The following is a 24785-nucleotide window of genomic DNA, read 5'->3' as shown; positions in this document are numbered from 1 at the left end:
ATGTCTTTCTCTAGTACGACTTGCATCGTCCACAATGTACAAAACCTTTTTAAAAAAATTAGGAAATTAGGATGATGTTCTCTTGTGGCACATAGGGGTGTGTGTGTATGAAATAAATATTACTATGCTTTTTGTTACCACTATTCAGCCTCATTTAAGATTTCTTTACTTCATGAGCTGAGCTTCAGTGAGGGGGGCATCTTAAGATCTTATCTCTGGGCCCACTACAACCTTGCTACACCCTTGCTAGAATCTGTACGAGTTCGACAACAGGCAGAAATTCAACAGATGCTGTTTCCTAAAAAACGCAATTGTTCAACTTCTTCAGGAGAGTTCAACGAAGGTTGTTGTGGTAGCTTAGCAGGGTTTGCAAAGGTGCATATTTTTAATACACATAAACGGCGGCCCAAGAATTGCACTGGGCTGCACACTTCGAATGGGGATGTTTGCACCCTTACCATGCAAGTATTTTCACGACATATTTGCATCCTCGTGCAGCTACAATGTAAAGAGCTGCCTGCCGCCTGCCACATAACCTTGCACTTCAGCTGGAAAAAAAATTGTTTACAAGTGAAACGTTCGCTCCATTCCTTGGAGAGAGAACCGGTCTCCTGGAAAACATACGGCGATCCTTGCAAGGAAAGGACCCGCTCCCTTTGCTTTGCTTAGCTTAGCTTTTTGCTTCCTCTGTCTTTCAGGAAGTGATAATTATCCGCAACCGGGTCAATCTGAACTTCTCATCCCCCCCCCCCGCCGCGCCTTCTGCAAAACCCTCAGCTGTTTGGAAGGAAGTCGCATGGGACTCTTGCAATGGGGAGGTGGAGATTGGTGTGGAAGGCATGGGGCTGCAAAAGGCCCCCCATTTGGACGGTCTCGGTGAGTAGAGAGTTCTCCTTGAAACTGTTGTTAAGGCTTGTAGCGGTGGTTTTTAGGCAGCTGCGGGCGGCGGGCGGAGCTCGCGCGGGTGTGGTTGATGTTTTGCATTGCAACAATATGTGGACGTGCAGGGAGAGGCGTTTCCCAATGGAGAAGGCAGAGGGGTTTTCAAGCCTGCAGTATAGGACTAGGAGTGACTTCGCCTGCAGCTTGCAAACTGGAAAGAGCCTCTACGCAAAACTGGCACCGACCATTAAAATCTCCAGGATTGTTCTGGAGATGGATGCTGCTGCTTTCTCTCCAGACTCCAGGGCTAGCCTGGAGCGCGCTGGCAACCTAACTGTAAATTAGGTTTACAGTTTCTGAACTGTAATTCAGTTTTCTGAATCCAAGAAAGCTGAAGCTGCAGCGTTTAGTCTTGAAGGCACCACAAAATTATCTTTGCCTCCTCGCTGCAACAGACTTAACGCTGCTCTTCTGGAAATTTGGGAATAGGTAGTTAGGGCTGAACTTCTGATTATAACTTGGAAATAAACTCCATTGAGTTTAGCGGGGCTTGAGTTGAGCAAGGCCTGTACATTTATTAATAGATCTCTATACCGCCTTCCTACTTTTAAGTGTCATTCAAGGCAGAGTATAACCAGAAATTAGGACCGGGTTGCAAATCTGCTTGCAAAGAAAGGGAAATCCCTGGGACTAATATCTGATTTAAAAGAGCTCTCTTTATTTATTTGATTGATAGATATACTGCCCTTCCAAAAATGGCTTTAACAGATTTATATCCCGCCCACTACCAAAGTCTCTAGGCGGTTTACAGTAACAAATAAAACCAAAAGATTAACACATTTAAAACACACTGTATACAGTTTAAAGTTAAAACAATAAATGCAACTAAAGCTTGAATTGTAGAATGGGAAACCTCTTGCATCTTTAAGCAGATCTTGCCTTTTTCCTTGCCAGAGAGAATTGTTGTTTACACATGCTATTTGCTTTGCAAAGTGAGTGTGTGTGTGGGAAGGAAGGAAGGAACGGTTACTGTTTTGTTATTTTGGTTTCTTTTAATACAGGGAGCCTTGCAAATGTGTATCAAGTCTGCTACTCCACGATATTGTACTTAGATCATGGACCTGGAGCGCTTTGTGTACTTAAGATGAGCAATATAATAAATGCTAGTATCCATAGCTAGTGAGTAGAGGCCTGGAGCAAGGCCATCACAATTAGTGAGTGCAAAACCACAACACACTTATTTTGTCTTTATTACCTCCCTGGCTGTGCAGTGCTAATGCCATCTCTCTCTCTCTCTCTCTTCCTTTGATTCATCCTTCTTCCCAATTACTGAGTTCCTTCCGAGCCAGCATGGTGTAGTGGTTAGAGTGTTGGACTAGGACCGGGAAGACCTGAATTCGAATCCCCATTCAACCATGAAGCTCACTGGGTGACTCTGGGCCAGTCATGTATCTCTCAGTCTAACCTACCTCACAGGGTGGTTGTGAGGGTAAAAATAAGAATGTCCACTGCTCTGAGCGCCTCAGAGGAAGAGCGGGATATAAATGTAATAAAATAAAAATACATAAATAATTGTAATGGCACATTCACCCTCATTTCTACTTCTGCCTCTTTTCCTTGCTGCTTATGATTGTAAGCTCCTTGGGAGCCGGGACCTGTCTGACTTGGCTGGGGATTCAGTGGCGTTCAGAGTGTTACATTAAATCCTTGCAGAAGCATGAAACCTATTTGGGGCCACTTGCTTTCTCTCAGCTTTAGTCTACCCCCATAAGATTGTTGATTGGATAACATCGCAGGGAAGAACTTGGCCTACATTGTTAGTCAGAATGGAGGCTTGCAACCTGTGCTGGATGGGGTCACACTGTACCTAAAATAGCAGGCCTGCTGCTTAGGGTTATTCCTGGATGCTTAAGTGAGGGTGGTGGCTGGGAGTGCCTCTAACCAACTCAGTCTGGCAAACTGGCTTCCCCTTCCCCTGGAGAAGTCTCAGACCTGGACTCATTCATACCCTAGTGATCTCCAGGTTAGAGTAATGTAATGCGCTGTAGGTGGGGTAGCCCATGAGGACAGTTCAGGAACTTTGGTTGGTCCAGAATGCCGCCCCCCCAGGTCTTGACTCTGGCCAGGAGACTGAAGCAGACATGTTGCTCTGATCCTTTGCCACCGGCTGAACTGGTTGCTAATTTCTTCCAGGCTCAATTCAAGGTGCTGATTTTGAGCTTTGTTTGTTTTGTTAACTTTAAACAGCTTGGGACTGGAACCCTGTTCCAATGTTATAAACAGCAGGGCACACCCTCTGAAGCCCCCCTCCCTCCACAGTTATGGCATTTGTCTGCAGAGACAAAACACTGTACACTTGGGCAGATTCTTCCCGTGATGCACAATGCTGGGGTGCCTCCATATTCCAGTCAGGGGAAGCATCTGTCCATGAGTACAATGTCTGCCTGAAGAGTCAAACCCTGTAACTGTGGCCAGGGCAGGGCTTCTGAGTGGAGAAGAAAAGAGCTGGTCTTGTGGTAGCAGGCATGACTTCTCCCCTTAGCTAAGCAGGATCCGCCCTGGTTGCATTTGAATGGGAGACTAGAAGTGTGATCACTGTGAGATATTCCTCTCAGAAGATAGCGCCGCTCTAGGAAGAGCAGAAGGTTCCAAGTTCCTGAAACTCCTACCTGCAACCTTGGAGAAGCCGCTGCCAGTCTGTGAAGACAGTTTTGAGCTAGATAGACCAATGGCTTGACTCAGTATATGGCAGCTTCCTATGTTCCTATGAGTGCATTGGTGTAGGGATGGGGCTTGCCAGCATGCTCCATGCTTCCATAGAGCATCCCCACTTTTTATAATGGGCAGCTTCAGATGTCATGAACTGTTAACACTGAGCTCTGCACAATGTCCCTCATAGGGACATAGGAAACTGCCATATACTGAGTGAGACTATTGGTCTATCTAGCTCAGTATAGTCTTCACAGACTGGCAGTGGCTTCTTCAAGGCTGCAGGCAGGAATCTCTCTCAGCCCTATCAGAATTCAGAGAGAACCCCATCTTCAAGGACTCTCGGTCTCTGTCCCTCCGCCCTGTGAGATCTTCCCGGGAGGGGGGAGGAGGGAGAGTGATGGGACAGCCGAACCACCTGTCCACTCAGAAGACCGCATTCTGAGTTTAGGGTAAAAATTTTAGCTCATGCCGATGATTTTACATTACTGTTATTGAATGAAAATGAAATCTCTGCAATATTAGACCTCTTCTGGGAATATGGCAAGATCTCGGGCTCAGAATTAAATGCTGACAAAAGTGTATTTGTTAAAATGGACCCTGGAGGCCAGCAACTCTCGTGCCTACCCATCTCTGAATGTAAAAGCGAAGGGGCCCCAGAGTCCAAACTGAAGTGGGTAGATACAGTAAACATTTTGGGGATTGAATATGGGATTAAGGAAAAAGTCGGGGGGGGATTAGACAGATTGGGAAGAAAAAGTAATGCTTAAAATCACAATGTGGAAAAAATGGAGCCTTGCCATGTACCAGAAAGCGGTTTACATCCGGACTTACCTGATACCCCCGGTGCATAACCTGGTGGTAGTCTATCCTCCCCCGCTCGATCTCCTTCGGAGAGTTGAAAGCCAGATCTTCCATCTAGTATGGCACACAGCGTCCTTCCCTTTGGCCCGTGCAGTAGCATTTAAGGAGGTTGAGCGGGGAGGCCTAGCCCTACCTGCCCTGCAAACCAATTTTGTAACTGAATTCATGTCCTACAATTTTGGAAACTGGATTTTCGTGAATGTCCATAATATGTCCAACCTCCTGCAAAAAACCTGGGTCTCGCTTTTCGCTCTGCGTTGGCGCAAGTCAACATGGGGCATAGCGTGGTGGGGGAAAGGTTCTTTCAACAGTAATATCACACAAGTTTTGAAAAGAGAACACCCGGACTACTTGAGAGATTTGTTATTCACACTTAAAAAATGGAAGGTTGAACCGGATCTATTTAAAGGATCCTCCTCAGTTAAGCAGCTAAGGAAAACAATTTATGGAGAGATTCTAGAAGTAGTTTTTTAAAAACCTGATTTAGAACGTAAACGCTACAAACACCGCACTTCACAGTACTTGTTGCAAGCTGATCACCCTATTGCTCTCTTTAAAGAGAAAAAAGTCCCTTTCCATTTATGGGAAACAAGGTGGCGCTTATACCACCAAGTACTACCACTTAATGCGGCTAAGCCATGGCTCCCAGAGGACGAGCAAAAGTGCCCTAAAATCACCTGCAAACAGAAAGCTAGTGAGCTAGGCAAAACATTCAGGGAAACCCACTCACATTTCTTAAAAGAGTGTGTGGTATCCAAAAGAGTGTGGCAGGGAGTAAGCAAGCTGTTAGAGTGGCCTGATTTGGAAAAACAGACTTGGGAAGAACTAACCTCGGGTTTGAGCGATAGAACCTCTTTTCGAGGTCCCAGAAAGAAACCTTCAAGGAAACGGGACGGAACGGGTGCCCTCATACTAGGGAATTGGAACGTTCCCCTTCTCGTAATCAGGTTAGTAAACCTATATGTCATTTATGCAATGTTCCTGCATAGGAATAGGGAGGGAAGACGCGACCAAGAGGTTCACGCAGATGAGACAGTAAATCTCTTCTAGAAAATTTTGTATGGTTATGTGTAAAAAGACAAGAGTATCTCTTCTAAACAGCAATGGGACAAATTATGGAACTGGACGTTGGACGTAACCCCCCTGATTACCTGATGTGCCTTGTAATCCCCCACCCCCGAGTTATAGTACTACCTGCATATACTTCATAACCTTGTGGGTTTCCAAATCCTTGTGTGTAAATCTTTGTAGATATATGATGTACAAACAACCACTTTGTATATAATTGTGCTTTGGCAACGTACTGTATGCTTTGGTAGTTTGTTGGTTCAATAAAAAAATCTTGTCCTATTTAAAAATAAAAATAAAATCTTGTCCTATCTTGGAGAACCCAGGGAGGGAACTTGAAACCAAAACCTTCTGCTCTTCCCAGAGCAGCTTCATCCCCTGAGGGGAATATCTTGCAGTGCTCACACATCAAGTCTCCCATTCATATGCAACCAGGGCAGACCCTGCTTAGCTATGGGGACAAGTCATGCTTGCCACCACAAGACCAGCTCTCCTCATTCTCAATAGTATGTGGTCTCCCTTCCCATCCCTGCTGATCCCTGATGTCACCCACCCCGATCCAACCTTTGAGGTGCAAGTGCACTTACTTGAGGACTGTCTAACTGATCTGAACCAAATTTGGAAAAGCTTTAGTGAGTGACACACAGAGACAACTCAATGGTGTAATTTGTAATGATGACATCCACCCCAATCCAAGATGACGAACACATGAACATTTGAGGTACCAGAGATCTAACTTATGGACCTCAATTTGCATCGAATGTAGTCCAGATGTAGAGACAGTGAAAGGAAAGTAGTTGGATTAGTTCTTACTAGAACAACTTGTTATATGTGTAATTGCATTGTGATGATCCTGTATTGTGAGCTGCCTTAAGTACAGCTTGCTGTAGAGAGGCAGGGTGTACGTTATAAGTGTTACCTTGAGTTCTTTTAGGGGAGGACAAGATAGGAATGTGGTTTTGCTGTTGTGGATACATTTGTGTTAAAAAAAAAAAAAAAGCTGTGTACATGATATGAGATGAATCAGTGTAGAAATGTATGTTGCCTGTGTAACTTTGTATGGTCCCATGTGCAAGGGTGCCCAGTCTGAGGCTCACCAGCTGTTGGACTACAATGCCCACCATCTCCAGCTTCAAAAAACCCTGCAACTCAGGATGATGGTAGTCCAACAACAGTCCAGTAGGCCACCCTTGTACTAGTGCTATCCTGCTCATCATCTGGTAACTCAGAGAGTAAGGAGAGACTTGATAGCCAATGTGGTGTAGAGCAGTGGTGGACAGATTTCAAGGTAGGTAATTCCTAACTTGTCCTTTTAGTTTTGGTGGGGCTGCTCTGACTAATTGTTCTCATGTCAGCCAATATTGCTTTGCACCATTGGTTAGAATCCTGAATGCTGGGGTACCTTCTTCCTAGGCAGTTGAGTAAAATACTGCCTGAATTTTCTCCTTACATTCCTCTTAAGAGTTTACTTATGGCCAGAAAACAAAACTTAAAAAAAAACAAAAAACCCACTTCGGTCTAACTTGCTTTTCTGCCTTTTGAAGCTGGCTTCTGTGCAGAAACAAGCTGCTGGCTTTTTCCAGACACAAATTATCTCCTGCTGATGTCCTTGAGAATGGTAGTAAAAACAAAAGTAAATCTTGCAAGCCTGAAGTCTGTCCACCACATTGGCTATCAAGTCTTTTTTTACTCTGCCTAGCAGGAGACCACTAGTACAGGGGTTGCCTACCAGACTGTTGTTGGACTACAAATACCATCACCCCCAGTTGTCATTTTTTTAAGTTGGGAGTGATGGGAGTTGTAGTCCAACAGCTGGAGAGCCTCAGGCCAGGCACCAGTGTTCCCTCTAAGGTGTGTACATGTACACACTCAAACAAGTTTTTAAAATGTCCGCTCAGTCAATTTTAGATCCCGCTCAGAAAGGCCCCCATTCTGAATGCACGTGTGCACACACTGCCTAGAAGAGCCAGCGTGGTGTAGTGGTTAGAGTGCTGGACTAGGACCAGGGAGACCTGAGTTCAAATCCCCATTCTGGGAGATTCTGGGCCAGTCACTTCTCTCTCAGCCTAACCTACTCACAGGGTTGTTGTGAGGAGAAACGGAAGTATGTAGTACACCACTTTGGGCTCCTTGGAGGAAGAGCAGGATATTTTTTAAAAATGTAAATGTAGATACTGCCGCCCTGAACAAAACTCATTCCACACACAACTATGAAAAGTTGCAGGGAGCACTACTGGCCTCCCTTTCACTAACATAATGCCCTTACAATAGCACAAGGATGTATTATAAGGGTGTTGTGCAAAGCAAGGAATCTCTATACTCGACTAGTTCTTGTGCTAGTGGAAGATGTTGTGCAGTCACTAGCAGAAGAGGGCTCTCTCGGTGCCTGTGAAATGGCAAGTTGGGCTACTTGCACAACCACATAGATCCCATACATATCCTGGAGAAGGCTGCTGCTGCTCTCCTTTGGATCTTCAGTTTGTGCAACATTGTGCAGCAGTGCAAACCACTGAGAGGTGCACATTTTCTCCTCTTATACTAGTGCAGTGCTTCTCTGGATCCTGCTCAATGGCTCTTAGCCAAAGACGTGGTCTTCCTTGATCAGAAATAGTGTTTGGTTGAAGGTGACGCCAGGTGCTGTGAATACCCTGGAGCTTTTGTAAATAAATTGTGGCTGGGGATGATGGGAGTTGTAGTTCAGCAACATCTGGAGTACCAGAGGCTGGGGACCCTTCCTGCTCTGCAGTATACTGAGCAATGATGGTTGTTTCTCAAAAATACAGACCGTAACCAGATATTGAAATTGGTGAATAATTAAAAAAATGCATGTGTGAATATGCCCTCCGTGAGAACAGAGAGATGGAAAAAACAGACATGAGAGTTAATGTGACTGTCACATCCCAGTTGGTTCTCCCTTCCAGGTGCTCCACCGCAGAAGTGCATCAACCTTCCCGCTCCCTCGCCAGCCCCTGCCCTCACTGGCCGAAACCATGGCCCGATACCTCCGCTCCCTGGAGCCCCTGGTCAGCCCCGAGGAGTTGGAACAGACCCAGCAGCTGGTAAAGGAATTTGAGGAGCCTGGCGGGGAGGGCGAAAGGCTCCAGGCCCGGCTGCAGTGCAGGGCAGCTCGCATGGAGAACTGGGTGAGGAAGGTCAACATTTGTTTATGTATGCAGCCACAGCAGCCAGGATAGTATATGCGCAAAAATGGAAAGACATTAAAATGCCCTCAGAAGAAGACGGGTTGATAAAAATTTTGGAATATACCGCGATGGCAAAGCTTATAGCACTTATAAGAGATGAAAATTTGGAATGTTTTAAAGAAGATGGGGAACCATTTTTGCTTTACTTAAAGAATTATTTTTTCTAATTTGGACTTTTCAGTAGGGTTTGAAATATAGTAATAACAGCAGGTTGGATTGGGTAAAACCGAGTAGCATTGTGGAGTATGTATGTTTTGAATTATTATAGCAACAGTTTATATGTATAGTTATTGTGAACCGCGCAGATAGGCACGTGGGAAGTCAGTATTCACTTATGTGTAGAAATTAGATAAATGAATGCAATTTGAATGTAAAAGCTATTGTAACATCCAATAAAATTTAAAATGCAGAGAGAGGGAGAGGGAGAACTGAGAAGGGAACCCAGGAGTCTGGGAGAAACGGGCAGTTTGTGGGCCAGCAGCAACCACTCATCTGGGGAGCGGGCAAACTGGGGCAAACAGAAGTGTGTGCCTCCTCCCTCCTCCTCCAAATAGTCTAATCAGACCTCTCTTTCATCCCAGATCTCAGACTGGTGGGTTCAGTCAGCCTATCTGGAAAGCCGTCTCCCTCTGGCCGTCCACTCAAGCCCAGCTGTGGTGCTACCCAAACAGGATTTCAATGACTGGAAGGGGCAACTGAGGTAAGCGGAGCTGGGGGTAGAGGGGGCTCTTGATGGGGTTCTTGAGTGGGAGCAAGTGCCTCAGGACACATGGAGGGAATGGTGAAGATGGCCTGTGCAGGACCAAGGACTTCGCACCTTCTCATTCCTAGACTTGGGCTTATTTGTAGGTATGACTGGTGCTCTTTTTAGGGTGTGTTTTCCTTTCTTTCTTGTATGGTGACTTCTGGTCTTAATATGTTTTACTGATTTATGTTTTTATTGTGAAATGTTCCTTTTTTTAGCTGCTTTGGGCACCCCTTGGCAAGAAAGGCAGGGTAAAAATAAATCAAGTGCATAAAACAATTTTGCGGAACCAGTCAGGGCTTCTTGCATTTCTCTCCTGAATAAAAGCCCTGTTGTAAGTTATGTCGCCATGTTGTAAATGTGTACAGATGTACATGGGTTTGCATGAATGACTGCCTCCTGCATTCATTTTAAAAAAAATACTATACATGTATTGAAAGTAATGGGTGAATATCTATACAATGCATACAGAGCTGTACATGGATACACTGTACATGCAAGCCTTATTCATATGTCATATACAATGCATATACAACCTGTGTACATGTGTACAAATGTATACATGCCTATTGTTCACAATTATATTAAATACATGTTCCTATCTGAACCTTGCATTTGAAGGTTTGTTTTTAAAGTGAATATGCATGCAGTTGTTCACACAAAAACAAGATCATGTGTACAGACACCTGTATGCACATACAGTGTATATAATGTCTGAATAGGTCTAGGTGGCTTGTGTGATGAATATAAAGTGTGAGTAAGGCTATAGGAGGATCTCTTTCTCTTTCTTTTTTCTTGCACCCAAAAGGTTCTCCATGTGAGGAGCTGTAACTGGCCTTTTCTGGGGAGTGCAAGGTTTCTGTTACTTCCTTCAGGAAGTAATCTGTTTCTGGAGCCTTTTCAGCCTTTAAAATGCCTCTTCTTTCTCTGCCCGCAGAGCAGACCAGCTTCTTTGTGTATATCTGGGGCAAGCGCTGTATTAGCATCTGACCTGGCCAGTATCTCCAACACAGATCTTTTGTATGGAGGCAGGTCTGCCGGTTTTCTTCCCCAACAGGAGGCAGAAAGTGGCTGCAGATGTTAATTTTAACATCTGCAGCCCTAACAAATTGTGGCTGAGTGTGATGGGAGTTGTAATTTAACAACAGCTGGAGTGCCAAGGTTGCCTATCCCTGGCTTAATATGAAGATGATCTGAGCGTTGTAATCCCTGCTCCCCTTTGTGTGCGAAGGGAGGACGTTTTCAACTCCTGTTGATGGTTTACAAGGAGGGGTTTGTCACGAAGAGACTGGGGGTAGATGAGCTCCATATCTTGGCTTATGCAAATTGTGATTAAAACAAACTGGGATTTTCCAGGTTTAGCTGTCACAAGAAATCCTGGCTTATTCTAAACTAGGATTGGATTATGAAAATCTCCTTCCATTGTGGGTGAAGAGGAGGAGAAAAGAGCACAACCCCAAGATTTGCAATCATTATACTGAACCACAGGTTCCCAGCCTTGAGCCCCCAGATAATGTTGGACTACAGCTCCTATTATCCACAGTCACAATGACCTTTGTGACTTGGAAAGATGGGAGTTGTAGTCTAAGGCATCTGGAGACCCCAAGGTTGGGAATGGGAAGTGGGGAACCCCTGTGCTAAACCATGGTTTCGCGTGGCATCTGAATTGGGCCTCTGTATCAACCCCGGAGAAATAAGGAATGTCATAGGCCAAGATAACCTGCCTTTCTCTTCCAAACATCCCTGGAGAAATTGTTCTAAGTAGGTTACTCCTAGAATGGTGAAGTATTACCAGTGTGGATGCATCTGTGAAATGCATCCAGGCTGTCTCTCAAAGGCTTCAGGATGGATAACAATGTTTAGAGAAAGGTTAATCCAAACATCTAACCAGTTATGCTTGATATACAATGAAGTATAATCATAGTTTGTGTGGGTAATTGCTGAGGTTAGTAAACCTGTTCCTGGCAGGCTGGCAGCAGATGAAAGAAGACTATGTGACCAAACCAGTATCCATGACTAGACTCCTTGGTGAGCCTTAAGTGTGCTGGGGGTATAGCTCAGCGGTAGAGCATTTGACTGCAGATCAAGAGGTCCCTGGTTCAAGTCCGGGTGCCCCCTCTTTTTAAAGGAAAGAAATGAGGGGTCAATACTTTGTTTATCCCAGAAGCTCATAGTTGATAAAATTTAGGAATGCCCACGGAGTCAACTCATTAAAAATTTGGATTCAGTTCCGGTTTGTCAGCATCTTTTTAAAAACTCTTGGCTTTGATTTTAGTGCAAACATTAACGTTTTAAAAAATAGTTTGGAGTGACACTTTGAACTGGTGTAAATGCTTATTGTGCAGAATAATATCAAACTCTTTTGCAATGCATCACTTTAAAATGAATATAGTAACTATTTTTAACTTGAGGAAATATGTATTATTGAACTGTTGTATTCTTTAATTTTTAAAGGTTTTACAAACAAAAATTGATTAAAAAAGAAAACTGGAAAATGAAACAATAATATAATTGTAAGCTGAGTGCCTGATTAATGAACGACTTATTTGGAACCAATTACCATATTTTATGTTAGGGGTTTGCTTCTTGTTCAGGCTAAAAGCAACCAAAGAAAGTTTAAGGTTGTGTTCACTTCTAGTTTAGTGGAAAATGCATCTGAACTGGGTTTTGGTTCAGGTTTGAGTTAATCCCTGCATATTTTTTTCTAGAAATATGTGAGAATGAATGATGAAACAGGATTTATGTGCTTAACTAGAGTTCTTGGCAATATATACTTGTGCACTGGGGGTATAGCTCAGTGGTAGAGCATTTGACTGCAGATCAAGAGGTCCCTGGTTCAAGTCCGGGTGCTCCCTTTCTTTTGGGGAGGAAAAATAGCTTGATTATTTGCATCTTATTCCTTCCAATTATTCAAGGCTCCTGATGTGTAAAATTTAGAAATACTTACATTATCATTTAAGAGAGAGTTCAGTTATTTTCCATGAGTGGCAGGAAAAAGAAAGAGCATCACTGCTGAAGAGCATCTTACTCCATGCGGAACCTTGGATAAAGCTGGGCTTTGGGAACCCAGGCTCCCCCCCTCCCATCCTCATTTCAGCATCAACTTTCTGTTTAGATATGGAATAAGTGAAGATTGGTTGTGTTTTCTGAGCCAGTCAATCTTGGCTTATTTTAACCTACTTGCTTCAGAGTACCTGAGATTGTACCCAAGGATTGAAGTGAATTTCAGATCTTGGGTTCTCTGAAGTGAGTAGGTTAGAAGAAGAAGCCAAGATTGACTGGCTCAGAAAACACAACCAAGAATTCACTTACTCTAATCTAAATAAGTTGATGCTCATGTGAGGGTGGAGTGCTTGCACCAAAGCCCAGGAATGTAGCATGGAGCCCAGACTTATCAGAAGCTTGGCACGACATCTGAACTGAGCCTAAGTAAGCAATTTTCAAATGGGGTACCCTGAAAAAATTCTGTGCTAAGGGTTCCCAGCACTGAGTCCCCAGATTTTGTTGGACTAAAAGGTTGGGAACTCCTGGTCTATGTATCTTAACCAGTCAAAACTGAAGCGAAGGGGTCTTGATTGTCCCATCATGCTGAGCTTTGGGAGGATCTCTCTGGTCCAGTGTGACTATGAAGGCAGGGAGCCCTTGCCAAGGAGGACCCACCCAGTTTCGAGCTGTGGAGGGGGATGGGGATGGGGAGTTTTTCCCTGAGCCTTGAAGATGCTCCAGAAGTAGCCAGATATCTTGCTGCTTTCTAATCCAGTCTTAATTCCCCTACCACTGGAGTTCACTTTTTTTACTCTGGTGAGATATCCCCACCAGCAACTTCTTCAGGAGAAAGTTGGGGGATCTTGCCTGAATAATAGTAATAGAATATACTTGGCAATAGTGAACTGGCAAGCATATTTGTTGGTTCCTGGCTGGGGTTTCTTGGAAACTTGAATTGTTAATGGTGAGGAAACTTTCCTGAGGACAGTTGACCACTACTTAGAAAAACCTTCGCCACATGGAAGTGATGGGCGTGTGCTCTCAATTTCCAGGGGAATGATGGTCAGACCCAGAGTTGGATTGTGACATGCTCAGGCCCTAAGATAATAGCCCCCCATAGCATTACAAACATATTTATTATTCTAACAAAGGACACTGAAAATAGAGTTGATAAAGTTTTGTTTTTATTTGGCAAAGAGGCAATGAAAATCTAATAATCGAACAAAAACTTTTACCTTATAATTTTATGTATGTATGTATGTATTTATTTATTTTTACATTTCTATACCGCCTTTCGTTAAAAGAAAACCCCAAGGCGGTTTACAAAAATTAAAACATACAATAAAAGCAATAAAAACACCAAGCAATAAAAACGCCGAGCTAAAAACATATCAAACAAGCATAAAAAACAAGACAACAGATAAAAACACACTGAAGCAGCAGTAAAAATGATTATGTAAAAGCCTGGGTAAAAAGCCAAGTCTTTAAAAGCTTTCTAAAAGCTGTAATGGAGTCTGAGGAACGAATGGCCACTGGGAGAGCATTCCAGAGTCTAGGAGCAGCAACAGAGAAGGCCCTGTCCCGAGTGCACGACAGCCGGGCCTCCCTCATTGTCGGCACCCGGAGCAGGGCCCCCTAAGATGTCCTCGTCAAGCGGGCAGCAACCCTTGGGAGCAGGCGGTCCCTCAAATACCCCGGGCCCAAACCGTTTAGGGCTTTAAAGGTCAAAACCAGCACCTTGAATTGGACCCGGAAACGAACCGGCAGCCAGTGCAGCTCTTTCAAAATGGGGGTGATATGGTCCCAATGGGCAGCTCTGGATAAAACCCTCGCTGCTGCGTTTTGCACTAGCTGCAGTTTCCAGATATTCTTCAAGGGCAACCACACGTAGAGCGCGTTGCAGTAATCCAGCCGCGACGTGACTAAGGCGTGGGTAACCGTGGCCAGATCTGCTTTCTCGAGAAAGGGACGCAGCTGGCGCACTAGCCAAAGCCGTGCAAAGGCACCCCTGGCCACCGCCTCTACCTGAGCTTCCAAAAGCAGAGCCCGGTCCAGTAGTACCCCCAAGCTGCGTACTTGCTCCTTCAAGGGGAGTGAAACCCCATCCAGAACCGGTAAAATCTCCTCATCCCGATTGGCTCTCCTACTGACCAACAGTACCTCCGTCTTATCCGGATTCAATTTCAGTTTATTAGCCCACATCCAACCCATCACGGCCTCCAGCCCCCGATTCAGGACATCCACCGCCTCCCTAGGATCAGATGACAAGGAGAGATAGAGCTGAGTGTCATCTGCATATTGCTGACAACTCAGTCCAAGTCCCCGGACGACCTCTCCCAGCGGCTTCATGTAGATGTTAAACAGCATGGGGGACAAGACCGATCCCTGCGGGACCCCACAGGCCAACGGCCACGGGGCCGAGCAGTAGTCCCCCAGCACCACCTTCTGGACCCTCCCCCCAAGAAAGGACCAGAACCACTGCAACGCAGTGCCTCCGATTCCCATACTCGAGAGGCGGCCCAGAAGGATACCATGGTCGATGGTATTGAACGCCGCCGAGAGGTCCAGCAGAACCAACAGGGACGCACTCCCCCTGTCTAGTTCCCGGCATAGGTCATCCACTAGAGCGACCAAGGCAGTCTCAGTCCCATACCCGGGGCAGAAGCCAGATTGAAAAGGGTCCAGATAATCCGTATCATCCAAGACCCTCTGCAGCTGGGACGCCACCACACGCTCTATCACCTTGCCCAAAAAGGGAAGGTTAGAGACAGTTCTATAGTTATCCAGGTTGGAGGGATCAAAGGAGGGCTTTTTAAATAGTGGTCTTACCACCACCTCCTTGAAGCACGATGGCATCCTGCCCTCCCTTTTTGAAGCATTAACGATCACCTCCAGCCATCTCCCTGTCCCCTCCCTGGCAGCTTTTATTAGCCATGAAGGGCAAGGGTCAAGAGCGCACGAAGTCGCCCGCACACTGCCCAGGATCTTGTCCACATTCACAGGCCGCACCAACCGAAAAGAATCCAAAACAACGGGACCAGATGGTACCAAAGGCACGTCTGCCGGAACTGCCAAAACTCTGGAGTCCAGGTCAGCACGGATGCAAGCGACTTTATCTGCAAAGCGACAGGCAAACCGATCACAAAGAGCTGTAGATGACTCCACCCCCATTGTCTGGGGGGATGTGTGGAGCAAGGTTTTTACCACATAATAAGCCTATTTGCATATTATTTATTTTATTTTATTTAACATATTTTTATACCGCCCAAAACTTACGTCTCTGGGGAGTTTACAACAAGATTAAAAAGTAAAACATTAATTAAAAAAAAAATTAAAAGCAAGAAATTTAAAACACAATTTAAAATTCTAAAACAATATTCTAAAAACAACATTAAAACAATATCAGTTAAAAGCCTGGGTGAACAGATGCGTCTTTAAAGACTTTTAAAAAGTTGTCAGAGATGGGGAGGCTCTTATTTCACTAGGGAGAGCATTCCAATGCCTTGGGGCAGCAACGGAGAAGGCCCGTCCCTGAGTAGCCACCAGATAAGCCGGTGGCAAATTAGAAATTAGAAATACCTTAGGTTGTCATTTTTTAAAATCATAGGCCCTTCATAATGTGAGGCCCTAAGTAGTAGCATACTTAGCTTATGCCTAAATCTGGCACTGGTCAGGCCCCAAAACCATAGAAGTTGTATAGACAATGTGCTTCATTTATTTGTTGTGTTTCTGTACCATCCTCCCTTCAAAGTGCTCAGAGCGGCACATTTTTTCACCCCTCCCTTTTATCCCCACAATAAGCCTGTGAAACAGATTATTTATTATTGTTTGTTTGTTGAATTCTATACCACCTAATATAGAAATCTCTAGGCGGTGTACAGATTAAAACATAATATAAAATATAAAACATTTAAAATTCATGACAGGTAAAAATCATAATAGCCAAGAACACATTAAAACTGAAAAATTAAATTTCACTTAAAAGCCTGGGAAAATAGGTACGTCTTCAGGGTCCTCCTAAAAACAAACCGAGAAGGAGATGCTCTTATTTCAGCAAAGAGTGTGTTCCAGAGCCCTGGGGCAACCACAGAGAAGGCCTGGTCAAGAGTTGCCACCAACGAGTCGGCGGCAACTGTAACCGGTCCTCTCCAGATGATCTTAATTCATGACGGTTCATGACAGAGAAGGCACTCTCTTAAGTACCCTGGACCTAAGCTATTAAGGGCTTTATAGGTAACAAGTGAATTTTGGCCCGTTGAATAACGGGCGCTAGTAACGGGGCTTCTGCCCCCCCCACCTTTAAGGGCCAAATCGGCCCAGGCACTTGCCCCCACCAGGCTGGGGAGACGGAGGCCGGGACCGGGGGCAGAGCGGAGGCCATGTAACTTTAAAAAAAAAATTGCTCCCGCGGCCGACCGCCCACCCTCCCTCCCAGCTGCCGAGTCCCCCTTACCCTGGCCGACTGCTGTCGGCCGTAGACAGCCCTTAATTTAAGAGGCAGAGAGGAGCTCGCAAGCAGAGCTCCTCTCTGTGCAAAGCCTCTTGCCGAACTGCCGCTTTGGGCGCAAGGGACGCAAGCGCCCAAAGCGGCAGTTCGGCAAGAGGCTTTGCACAGAGAGGAGCTCTGCTTGCGAGCTCCTCTCTGCCTCTTAAATTAAGGGCTGTCTACGGCCGACAGCAGTCGGCCAGGGTAAGGGGGACTCGGCAGCTGGGAGGGAGGGTGGGCGGTCGGCCGCGGGAGCAATTTTTTTTAAAAGTTACATGGCCTCCGCTCCGCCCCCGGCCTCTGTCTCTTTCGGCCGAGGCAGCGGCTCTGCCGCCGCCTCGTCACTCTCCCCCGCCGCCGCTTCTCCGGCTTCTTCGGGGCGGCCGCTTCTGGCCGCCCAAGATGGCTGCCGGGTGCCGGCGATCGTGTCTTCCTTGCCCTGCTTCGCGCATGCCCAGAACAGGGCAGGGAGGCACGGACACACGCTTGGTGTCCGTCCACGGACGGACACCAAGCGTTTTATTAGAGAGGATAACCAGCCCTTTGTATTTCATTCGGAAACATATCAGCATTATGATTATGCTGAGAGATAGTGACTATTCCAGGGTCATCTGAACTTTGTGACTAAATGGAGTCTTGAACCTGGGGTCTCCCCATTTCCGGTCTGACCGATACACCATATTGGCTAACTAGAACAGGGTTTCTCAACGTGTGGGTCCCCAGATGTTATTGGACTTCAACTCCCATAATCCCCAGCCCCAGTGGCCTTTGGTTGGGAATTATGGGAGTTGAAGTCCAATTACATCTGGGGACCCACATGTTGAGAATTCGTGATCTAGAACAAATTCTGGGTCCCTTTGCAATGCATAGATGTACAAGGGGTTGTTCTTCATTCAAAAAGTTTATGTGGGAAGTGTTTCCTGAAGGTGGAAAGCTTGAAACCATTACTCATAAATATATGGGAAAGGAACTATGTGGCAAAACCAGTATCCATAACTAGGCTCTCTGGCAGACATGTTTATGTGCAGGGGGTATAGCTCAGCGGTAGAGCATTTGACTGCAGATCAAGAGGTCCCTGGTTCAAGTCCGGGAGCCCCCTCTTTTCCCTCCCCCCACTCCTTTATGAATTGATTTATTTTTACCTATGGTTGTACCTGAAAGCTCATGATGAGTAAAGTTTAGAAGAACTTCATGGTGATGTAAAATAAACCTATTAGAGAAACATGTGGGAATAAGTTAAGGATACAAGGAGAGCTGGTCTTGTGGTGCATGAATCATCCCCTTTGCTAAGCAGGGTCTACCCTGGTTGCATATGAATGGGAGACTTGATATGTGAGCACTGAAAGATATTCCCCTCAAGGGATGGAGCTACTCTGGGAAGAGCAGAAGGTTCCAAGTCCCCTCCCTGGCAGCATCTCCAAGATAGGGCTGAGAGAGACTCCTGCCTGCAACTTTGGAGAAGCCGCTGCCAGTCTGTTTAGACAATACAGAGCTAGATGGACCAATGGTCTGACTCAGTATAACCAAGGAAAAAACTGAGGTCCACGGAATAGGAGAGGTGAACCAGGTAAACCCTGAGGCTTTAACATGCTTGGAGACATTTGATTGTATAAGATATGCTGTTCTACTTTTGTCTTGTTCTAATGGGAACCAGCCCCTAATGAAACTCCTGGCAAAACAGCTCCATATCCCGGGGTGGCTGTTGTGATTTTCCCTGGTGTACCTTGTCTTTCACCACCCATTATTATTAGCCATTACAGAGCAGGTTGCTTGCTTGCTTCACATGAAGGATTCATGATTTGATCTACATGCATTTTCACATCTCACTGAGTACATAGTTTCCTCTCTTTGGATTTGAGGACTCCTTACTTATACTGTATGTACTCTTCAATTTCTCCTTTTGAAGACATCTCGGACTGTGTGTGGACACCTTCATCTTCTGGTTTCTCATTTTCTCATTGTATTCCATAATCCTACTTGGTATTTTGTTATTGTACTTTTACATGTATTTTCATATGTGTCATACATATGTGTTTGGTTATTTTTACATGTGTTGAGAGCTGATTATTCATTCTTTATTATTTTTCATTCATTTTTCACCTTGTTTTTTTGTTCATGGGTCTTGCATTTTCTCCCCTCCCCCCCCCCCGACTCAGTATAGGGCAGATTCCTCTGTTCCTAAGGATGTGCCCTATAACAGTTTCTTAATGGTGACACATACCTTTGGACTGGGAACGTAGCTCAGTGGCAGAGCATGTGATTGCAGACTGAGTGGTCCCTGCACCAAATCCATACCACATAATCAGACTATTGGTTCATCTAGCTCTGTATTGTCTGTATTAGCTGACAGCAGTTTCTCCAAGGTTTCAGGCAGAAGTCTTTACCAACTCTGCAAAGCAGATTCTTTACTACTGAGTTACAGCCCTGTTACTGGTTCCCCTCTAACTTTTAAAAAATAGTTTTGTGAGGTTTTTGCGACTTTATAATTCTTAACAAGCTACCAACATCAAAGGCTTTGGGACTGGTTCAGGCAATATTCTGACCCACTTTAATGGTGTGGGGAAGGAGCATGGGTGCATGTGCCTTCACCTACCCCCCTCCCCCGGCCGATTGCTGGTGTTTATTTTATTTATTACATTTATATACCACCCTGTCCAAACCGTGCACAGCAGCAAAAATAAAACCCACGAATCAGTCATTTAAAAACAATCATTATAAAACAATTTAAAAACCATTAACCATTAAAACATTTAAAACAGTTTAAACACTAAAAGTGGGGGGGGGGTTTCCTGTTCGAATCAGCACTCTATGCACAGTTCAAAGAAAGATGGCTTTGCACTCGGGTGAGTGGGGCTCTGTGTGGGGACACAGACATACACGCCCCTCCCCTCCTCCCCCACATGATTAAAGGGGGCTGCTTGGAGTAACATTTAAACTGAACAGTGGTACATCAGTTGTTCTTTATGAATTACGTTCAAGGTTCTGAAACTTTGAGGAGGTGTGGAGAAAGTGAATTTGTTGGGGAATCTCTTCAGACTTTTATTTGAGTCTCTAAACCAGTCTTCTACTTAAAAAAAATAAATACTAAAGATGGAGTACAGAATAATTTGAGGAAATAAACCAGATGGTTTAGGACAGTGTGTGGTTTTTTGGTCTGCCTGCAAAACATCCCTTTGTTTTCTGCTAAATCAGCCATTTGCAGATCTCAGTGGTTGGGGCATTCATGATGGATTTCATTTTTAGTGGAATTTTAATTCGGCAGAGAATGCTGTCTTGTAAATCCGAAAAGCCTAAAATGGATTAAAATTTGTAATGTATGGAATGTGGGCTCACATAGTAATATTTGGGGGTTGATCAGCAGCTGGAAAGCTATTGATGCGGCCAGATTTTTAATTCTTTTATCCAGTTGAAAAAACAGGAGAAAACAGAAGAAAAAATGCGTTTTCATTGCTCTTTTGCTACTTTCTGTAAAAGCATGTGCTGTGTTTGTTTTTTCTTGTGTCTTGATCATTATATATAAAAAGCTTTTATGTAGTATGATCCTGCTTTCTGGGAAATTTTCAGTTAACCGGCTGTCAAAAGCTAGCAATGTTTGCTCAAAAGTAAATTTCACTGAGTTTGGAGGTGTAGCAATGGTAGGAAACCCTTGCTAACTGGGCAAAGAGGTAGCTTTTAAAGAGGTAGCTTTTAACTTGGCACAGCGGGGAAATGCTTGACTAACAAGCAGAATGTTGCCAGTTTGAATCCCCAGACTATGGGAAACACCTATATTGGGCAGCAGCGATATAGGAAGATGCTGAAAGGCATCCTCTCATACTGCGTGGGAGATGGCAATGGCAAACCCCTCCTGTACTCTGACAAAGAAAACCATAGGGCTCTGTGTGCGCCAGGAGTTGAAATCGACTTGATGGCACACTTTACCTTTAGGGGAGAGCAACTGTCCCTATTCTCCCTCAGCAGAGCATCCCTCCAGCAGCTGTTGCTGGTATCTCCCTTGTGCTTCTTTTTAGAGTGTGCACCTTTTTGGGACCGGGAAGCATCTTTTTCCTTTTTCTATGTAAACCTCTTTGAGAACTTTCTTTTTGTTGAAAAGAATATATAAATAGATGATGAAGATGATGATGACTGAAAGTAGGATGTTAAGGAGTAGTGGATACCTATGATTAAGTTAATCTGAATATGAGCCTTGCAACTAGAATAGCACATTGTAAGAGGCATTGGATTTCAGGGTCCTTTCTGGCGATTGTGGATTTCTGATTCTTTTTCTTCTTCCCCATATAGGTTTGCAGCAAAACTCATTGCTGGTGTGTTGGATTTCAAAGCAAAGATAGACTAGTGAGTACCCTGGACTGGGCAAGCTGGGCAGCACAGAAGTGAACGCAGCCTGCCGGTCAAAATGGAGGGCAGGGGGCGATATACAAAGCCCTGTTTCCAGAAGCACACTTAGGGGGTGAAGTGGCTGCTGTTGGGAAGGATTGCATCCATCCAGGTGACCCATTTGCCAAAGTGGTAACTCTCCCAGTGTGTGTGTGCATGCACTTGGTAAGCCAGTCTAGGCCCATAGCCAGGTTAGGGGGGCCTGCCCCCCATATCCTTTACAAGCAAATAATTTTTAAATAACTGAAAGTGGTTTGCACTTATGACTGATGGGAGCCAGAGAAGCTGCCCCCCTTGCTTTTTTGGAGCCCCCTGCTAAATGTTAGGCTGGCTATGGGTCTAAGCTTGTTGACTTTATTGGGGCTGGGATGGGGATGCAGCTCACTGACAGAGCATCTGCTTTGCTTCCTTAAGATTCCAGATTCAGTTCCCTGGCAGAGCTGGGAAGGACTCCCGTCTGACCCTGGAGAGCCGTTGCCAGTCAGTGTAGACAAAACTCAGCTCAGTGGATCAATGGTCTGACTCTGTAGGCAGTGTCCTTGAACTGAACTTTGTACACTTTCAACAGGGGCAGCCCTCTACTTTGGATGTTGTCTGTGGAGGACAAATGGACAGACCATTCCTTGTGTTGCTTCTTGCTGGGCCTGAGATGGCAGCGGCAACTGTGCTAGGTGGGAAGGGATTAGCTGAGCAGAGGTGACTCCAGCTATCGGAGTAGCCACAGCCTTGTAGACGGAGATTTGAAAGTGACTGGTTTGTTTATCTGGTTCCCCCCTCATGCTAGCCAGACCCTGTTGGTTGAATATTCACGGGGCTATCCTCTCTGCATGGACCAGTATTCCCGCCTCTTTGCTTCCTGCCGACTTCCAGGACCAAACCACGATTCTGTCTTGCTGCCTCCCCCAGGCCGAAGACCCCCCACCTACATCACTGTAGTCCGCAACTTCCAGGTAATTCTCACTTGCTCAGTTCCCATTATGGCCACCCATGTCCAGGACTACTGAAAGGATTGATGTGCCTCCGAATCGAGGGCCTAAAAGTCATCGTCTGCACAACAAGCAAAATGTATTATGCATATATAGAGAGAGAGGGAACCAAAGCATTCTGGGAGTTATGCCAAGAACTTTGGGCTAGTTTCCCTATATGGTTATACACAACCAACATCTTATCTATGCCTTTACAACTAATGGGAGCAAAATAGAGTTACATAGGAATAGAGGAAGCTGCCTTATTGGGAAGCTGCCTTATTATATATGGCCATTGGTCCATCTAGCTCAGTATTGCCTGCACAGACTGGCAGCAGCTTCTCCAAGGTTGCAGGCAGGAGTCTCTCTCAGCCCTATCTTGGAGATGCTGCCAGGGAGGGGACTTGGAACCTTCTGCTCTTCCCAGAGTAGCTCCATCCCTTGAGGGGAATATCTTTCAGTGCTCACATATCAAGTCTCCCATTCATATGCAACCAGGGTGGACCCTGCTTAGCTAAGGGCACAATTCATGCTTGCTACCACAAGACCAGCTCTTGTGGTCCTGACAGGAGTCACAGGAGTCTTAAATCTGGCTCCCCATTAAAAAATAAATAAAAGGCATTTCCTCCTTTGATACTCTTATGAACACAAAAAGCTGCCCTATACCAAGTCATTGGGCCATCTAGCTCAGTATTGTCTACATGACTGATACCGGCTCTCCAAAGTTTCAGGCAGGAGTCTTTCCCAACTGTACCTGGAGATGCTGCCAGGGGTTGAACCTGGCACCTTCTGCATGCAAAGCAAATGCTCTGCCAGTGAGCTATGGGCCCATCTCCATCAGCAGATAGCTCAGGACAAAGTCAGTTGAGTGGATTGAGGAGGAACCAGAGCCTTGAATGCAGAAAGTCTCAGGTTCAGTTTCCAGGTTTTCCAGTTAACTCGGGGGTTCTCAAGCTTTGGTTCCTGGATGGCCATTCTGGCTGTGGCTGATGAGAGTTGTAGGCCAACAACATCTGGGGACCAAAGGTTGGGAACCCCCGAGTTAAAGGATCAGAGGTAGCAAGGCTGGGCAAGACCTTTGCCTGTGACACTGGAGCACGACTACTTGCCAGAATAGATGGACCAATGGTATGACTGAGAAGGCAGCTTCATAGGATGCTGGAGATTGTATTGTGACCCATGAGAAGGGTTGGTCTCCAAAGTGTGTTAGGCTTAAGCCTCCTGGGGCATCATACGTTTAAATCAGAACCTTGAATTGTTCCTGTTAGAGAACCCCTGCTGGTCATGCACAGCTACACCTCATTTCTATTTTTCTTTCATCCCTCGCTCAGTTCTTCCAGCTCGAAGTGTACAACAGCGACGGGACACCTCTCACAGTTGATCAGCTCCACTGCCAGCTACAGCGAATACGTAGCCAGTCGTGGAAGACAGATAAGGAGCCCCTGGGGGTGCTAACTAGTGATCACCGACACACATGGGGGCAGGCTTACACCACGCTCATGAGAGGTATTGGATAGGGGTGGGGTGGAAAGGGGCTTAAACATAATGCCAAGCATTCTTAGGTGATGCAGTAATGAAACTTTCAGAGTGCTCTCTACTGGCCCTGTTTAGCATTGCATCTGAATACCTAAACCATGCAAGAATGGCTGTTCCCTCTCTTGCTGTATTCACCCTTCCCCTCTTCCCTTTATTTGTGTTAGTATTGTGTATATATAAATGCAAAAATGTAGTTAAAATATTAATATTTTTAAAATCCAGAATATCTTAACCTTGGTTAAATGTTACATCTGAAGCAAGTAAACCATGGTTAAGGCCATTTCTCCACCCACCCCCTTGTTTGCAGCTCTTTGCATGGGTTCCAGTACAATTGCAAAGTAACTAGCAGGTGTCCCTGATGTCTTCCTATTTATGGCCCTCTGTGATTAGGGCTTGGTCTGTAAACTAATCCAAGATTTCGTGGTATGTTTTGGGATCTTAACCATGATTAAGGGAGCTAGCTGTGATTAAGTGCTGTGTCTGCACCAAGCCAGTGTGGAGAGCTGACTGGTATAACATTGTCTCCTGGCCTCCTTTGAAAGTGTATGCTGCTCAAAAGCTGGAGTTAAATAACTTGTCAGTGACATTTTGACATAACCTTGTTTTTCTCTCTCTACCTCCAGACAAGCTAAATCGGGAATCGGCACGTGCAATCCAGCGCAGTCTCTTCACTGTCTGTTTGGACGCACCTGTCCTGAAGGTGTCAGACACACGCGTAGCCAGCCGTCTTGCAGCACAAATGTTGCATGGTGGCGGCAGCTTCTCCAATTCCGGAAATCGCTGGTTTGACAAGACTCTGCAGGTGAAAACTGGATCAGGGTTGAGAGTAGAGGGTTCCTGGCAGGGCAAGGACTTAGTGTATGGATTTGTTGAGCAGTAGGTGCCGAGAGTGTACATCTGCCTCCTTTTGTCTTGGTACAAGAAGCAAACTATACTTGATGCTGTTGACCAGAGAACCAGAAGCA

General features: G+C 45.3%; 1 protein-coding gene and 3 non-coding genes across 4 annotated transcripts in view; all 4 read left to right on the top strand.

The window, feature by feature from the left end:
• The first annotated feature begins 722 nt into the window (after positions 1-722).
• The window catches only part of LOC128344754 (carnitine O-acetyltransferase-like), a 35930-nt gene continuing 11867 nt past the window's right edge, over positions 723-24785 (top strand). The window contains exons 1-7 of the mRNA XM_053295554.1: positions 723-876; positions 8445-8666; positions 9308-9426; positions 21224-21277; positions 22104-22269; positions 23616-23790; positions 24444-24622. Of these exons, the coding sequence (XP_053151529.1) occupies positions 811-876; positions 8445-8666; positions 9308-9426; positions 21224-21277; positions 22104-22269; positions 23616-23790; positions 24444-24622 (981 nt within the window). The 5' untranslated portion in view covers positions 723-810. The remainder of the gene's footprint in view (positions 877-8444; positions 8667-9307; positions 9427-21223; positions 21278-22103; positions 22270-23615; positions 23791-24443; positions 24623-24785) is intronic.
• Positions 11518-11589, top strand: TRNAC-GCA (transfer RNA cysteine (anticodon GCA)). The gene has a single exon. It is a non-coding gene; the product is annotated as a tRNA-Cys (tRNA).
• On the top strand, positions 12255-12326 carry TRNAC-GCA (transfer RNA cysteine (anticodon GCA)). Its single transcript has one exon. It is a non-coding gene; the product is annotated as a tRNA-Cys (tRNA).
• TRNAC-GCA (transfer RNA cysteine (anticodon GCA)) lies at positions 17970-18041 on the top strand. The gene has a single exon. It is a non-coding gene; the product is annotated as a tRNA-Cys (tRNA).

The sequence above is a fragment of the Hemicordylus capensis genome, chromosome 2 (assembly GCF_027244095.1).
Source record: "Hemicordylus capensis ecotype Gifberg chromosome 2, rHemCap1.1.pri, whole genome shotgun sequence".
Classification (NCBI taxonomy): Eukaryota; Metazoa; Chordata; class Lepidosauria; order Squamata; family Cordylidae; genus Hemicordylus; species Hemicordylus capensis.
The sequence above is the reverse complement of the archived record's forward strand: the minus strand, read 5'-3'. Positions and strand labels throughout refer to the sequence as shown.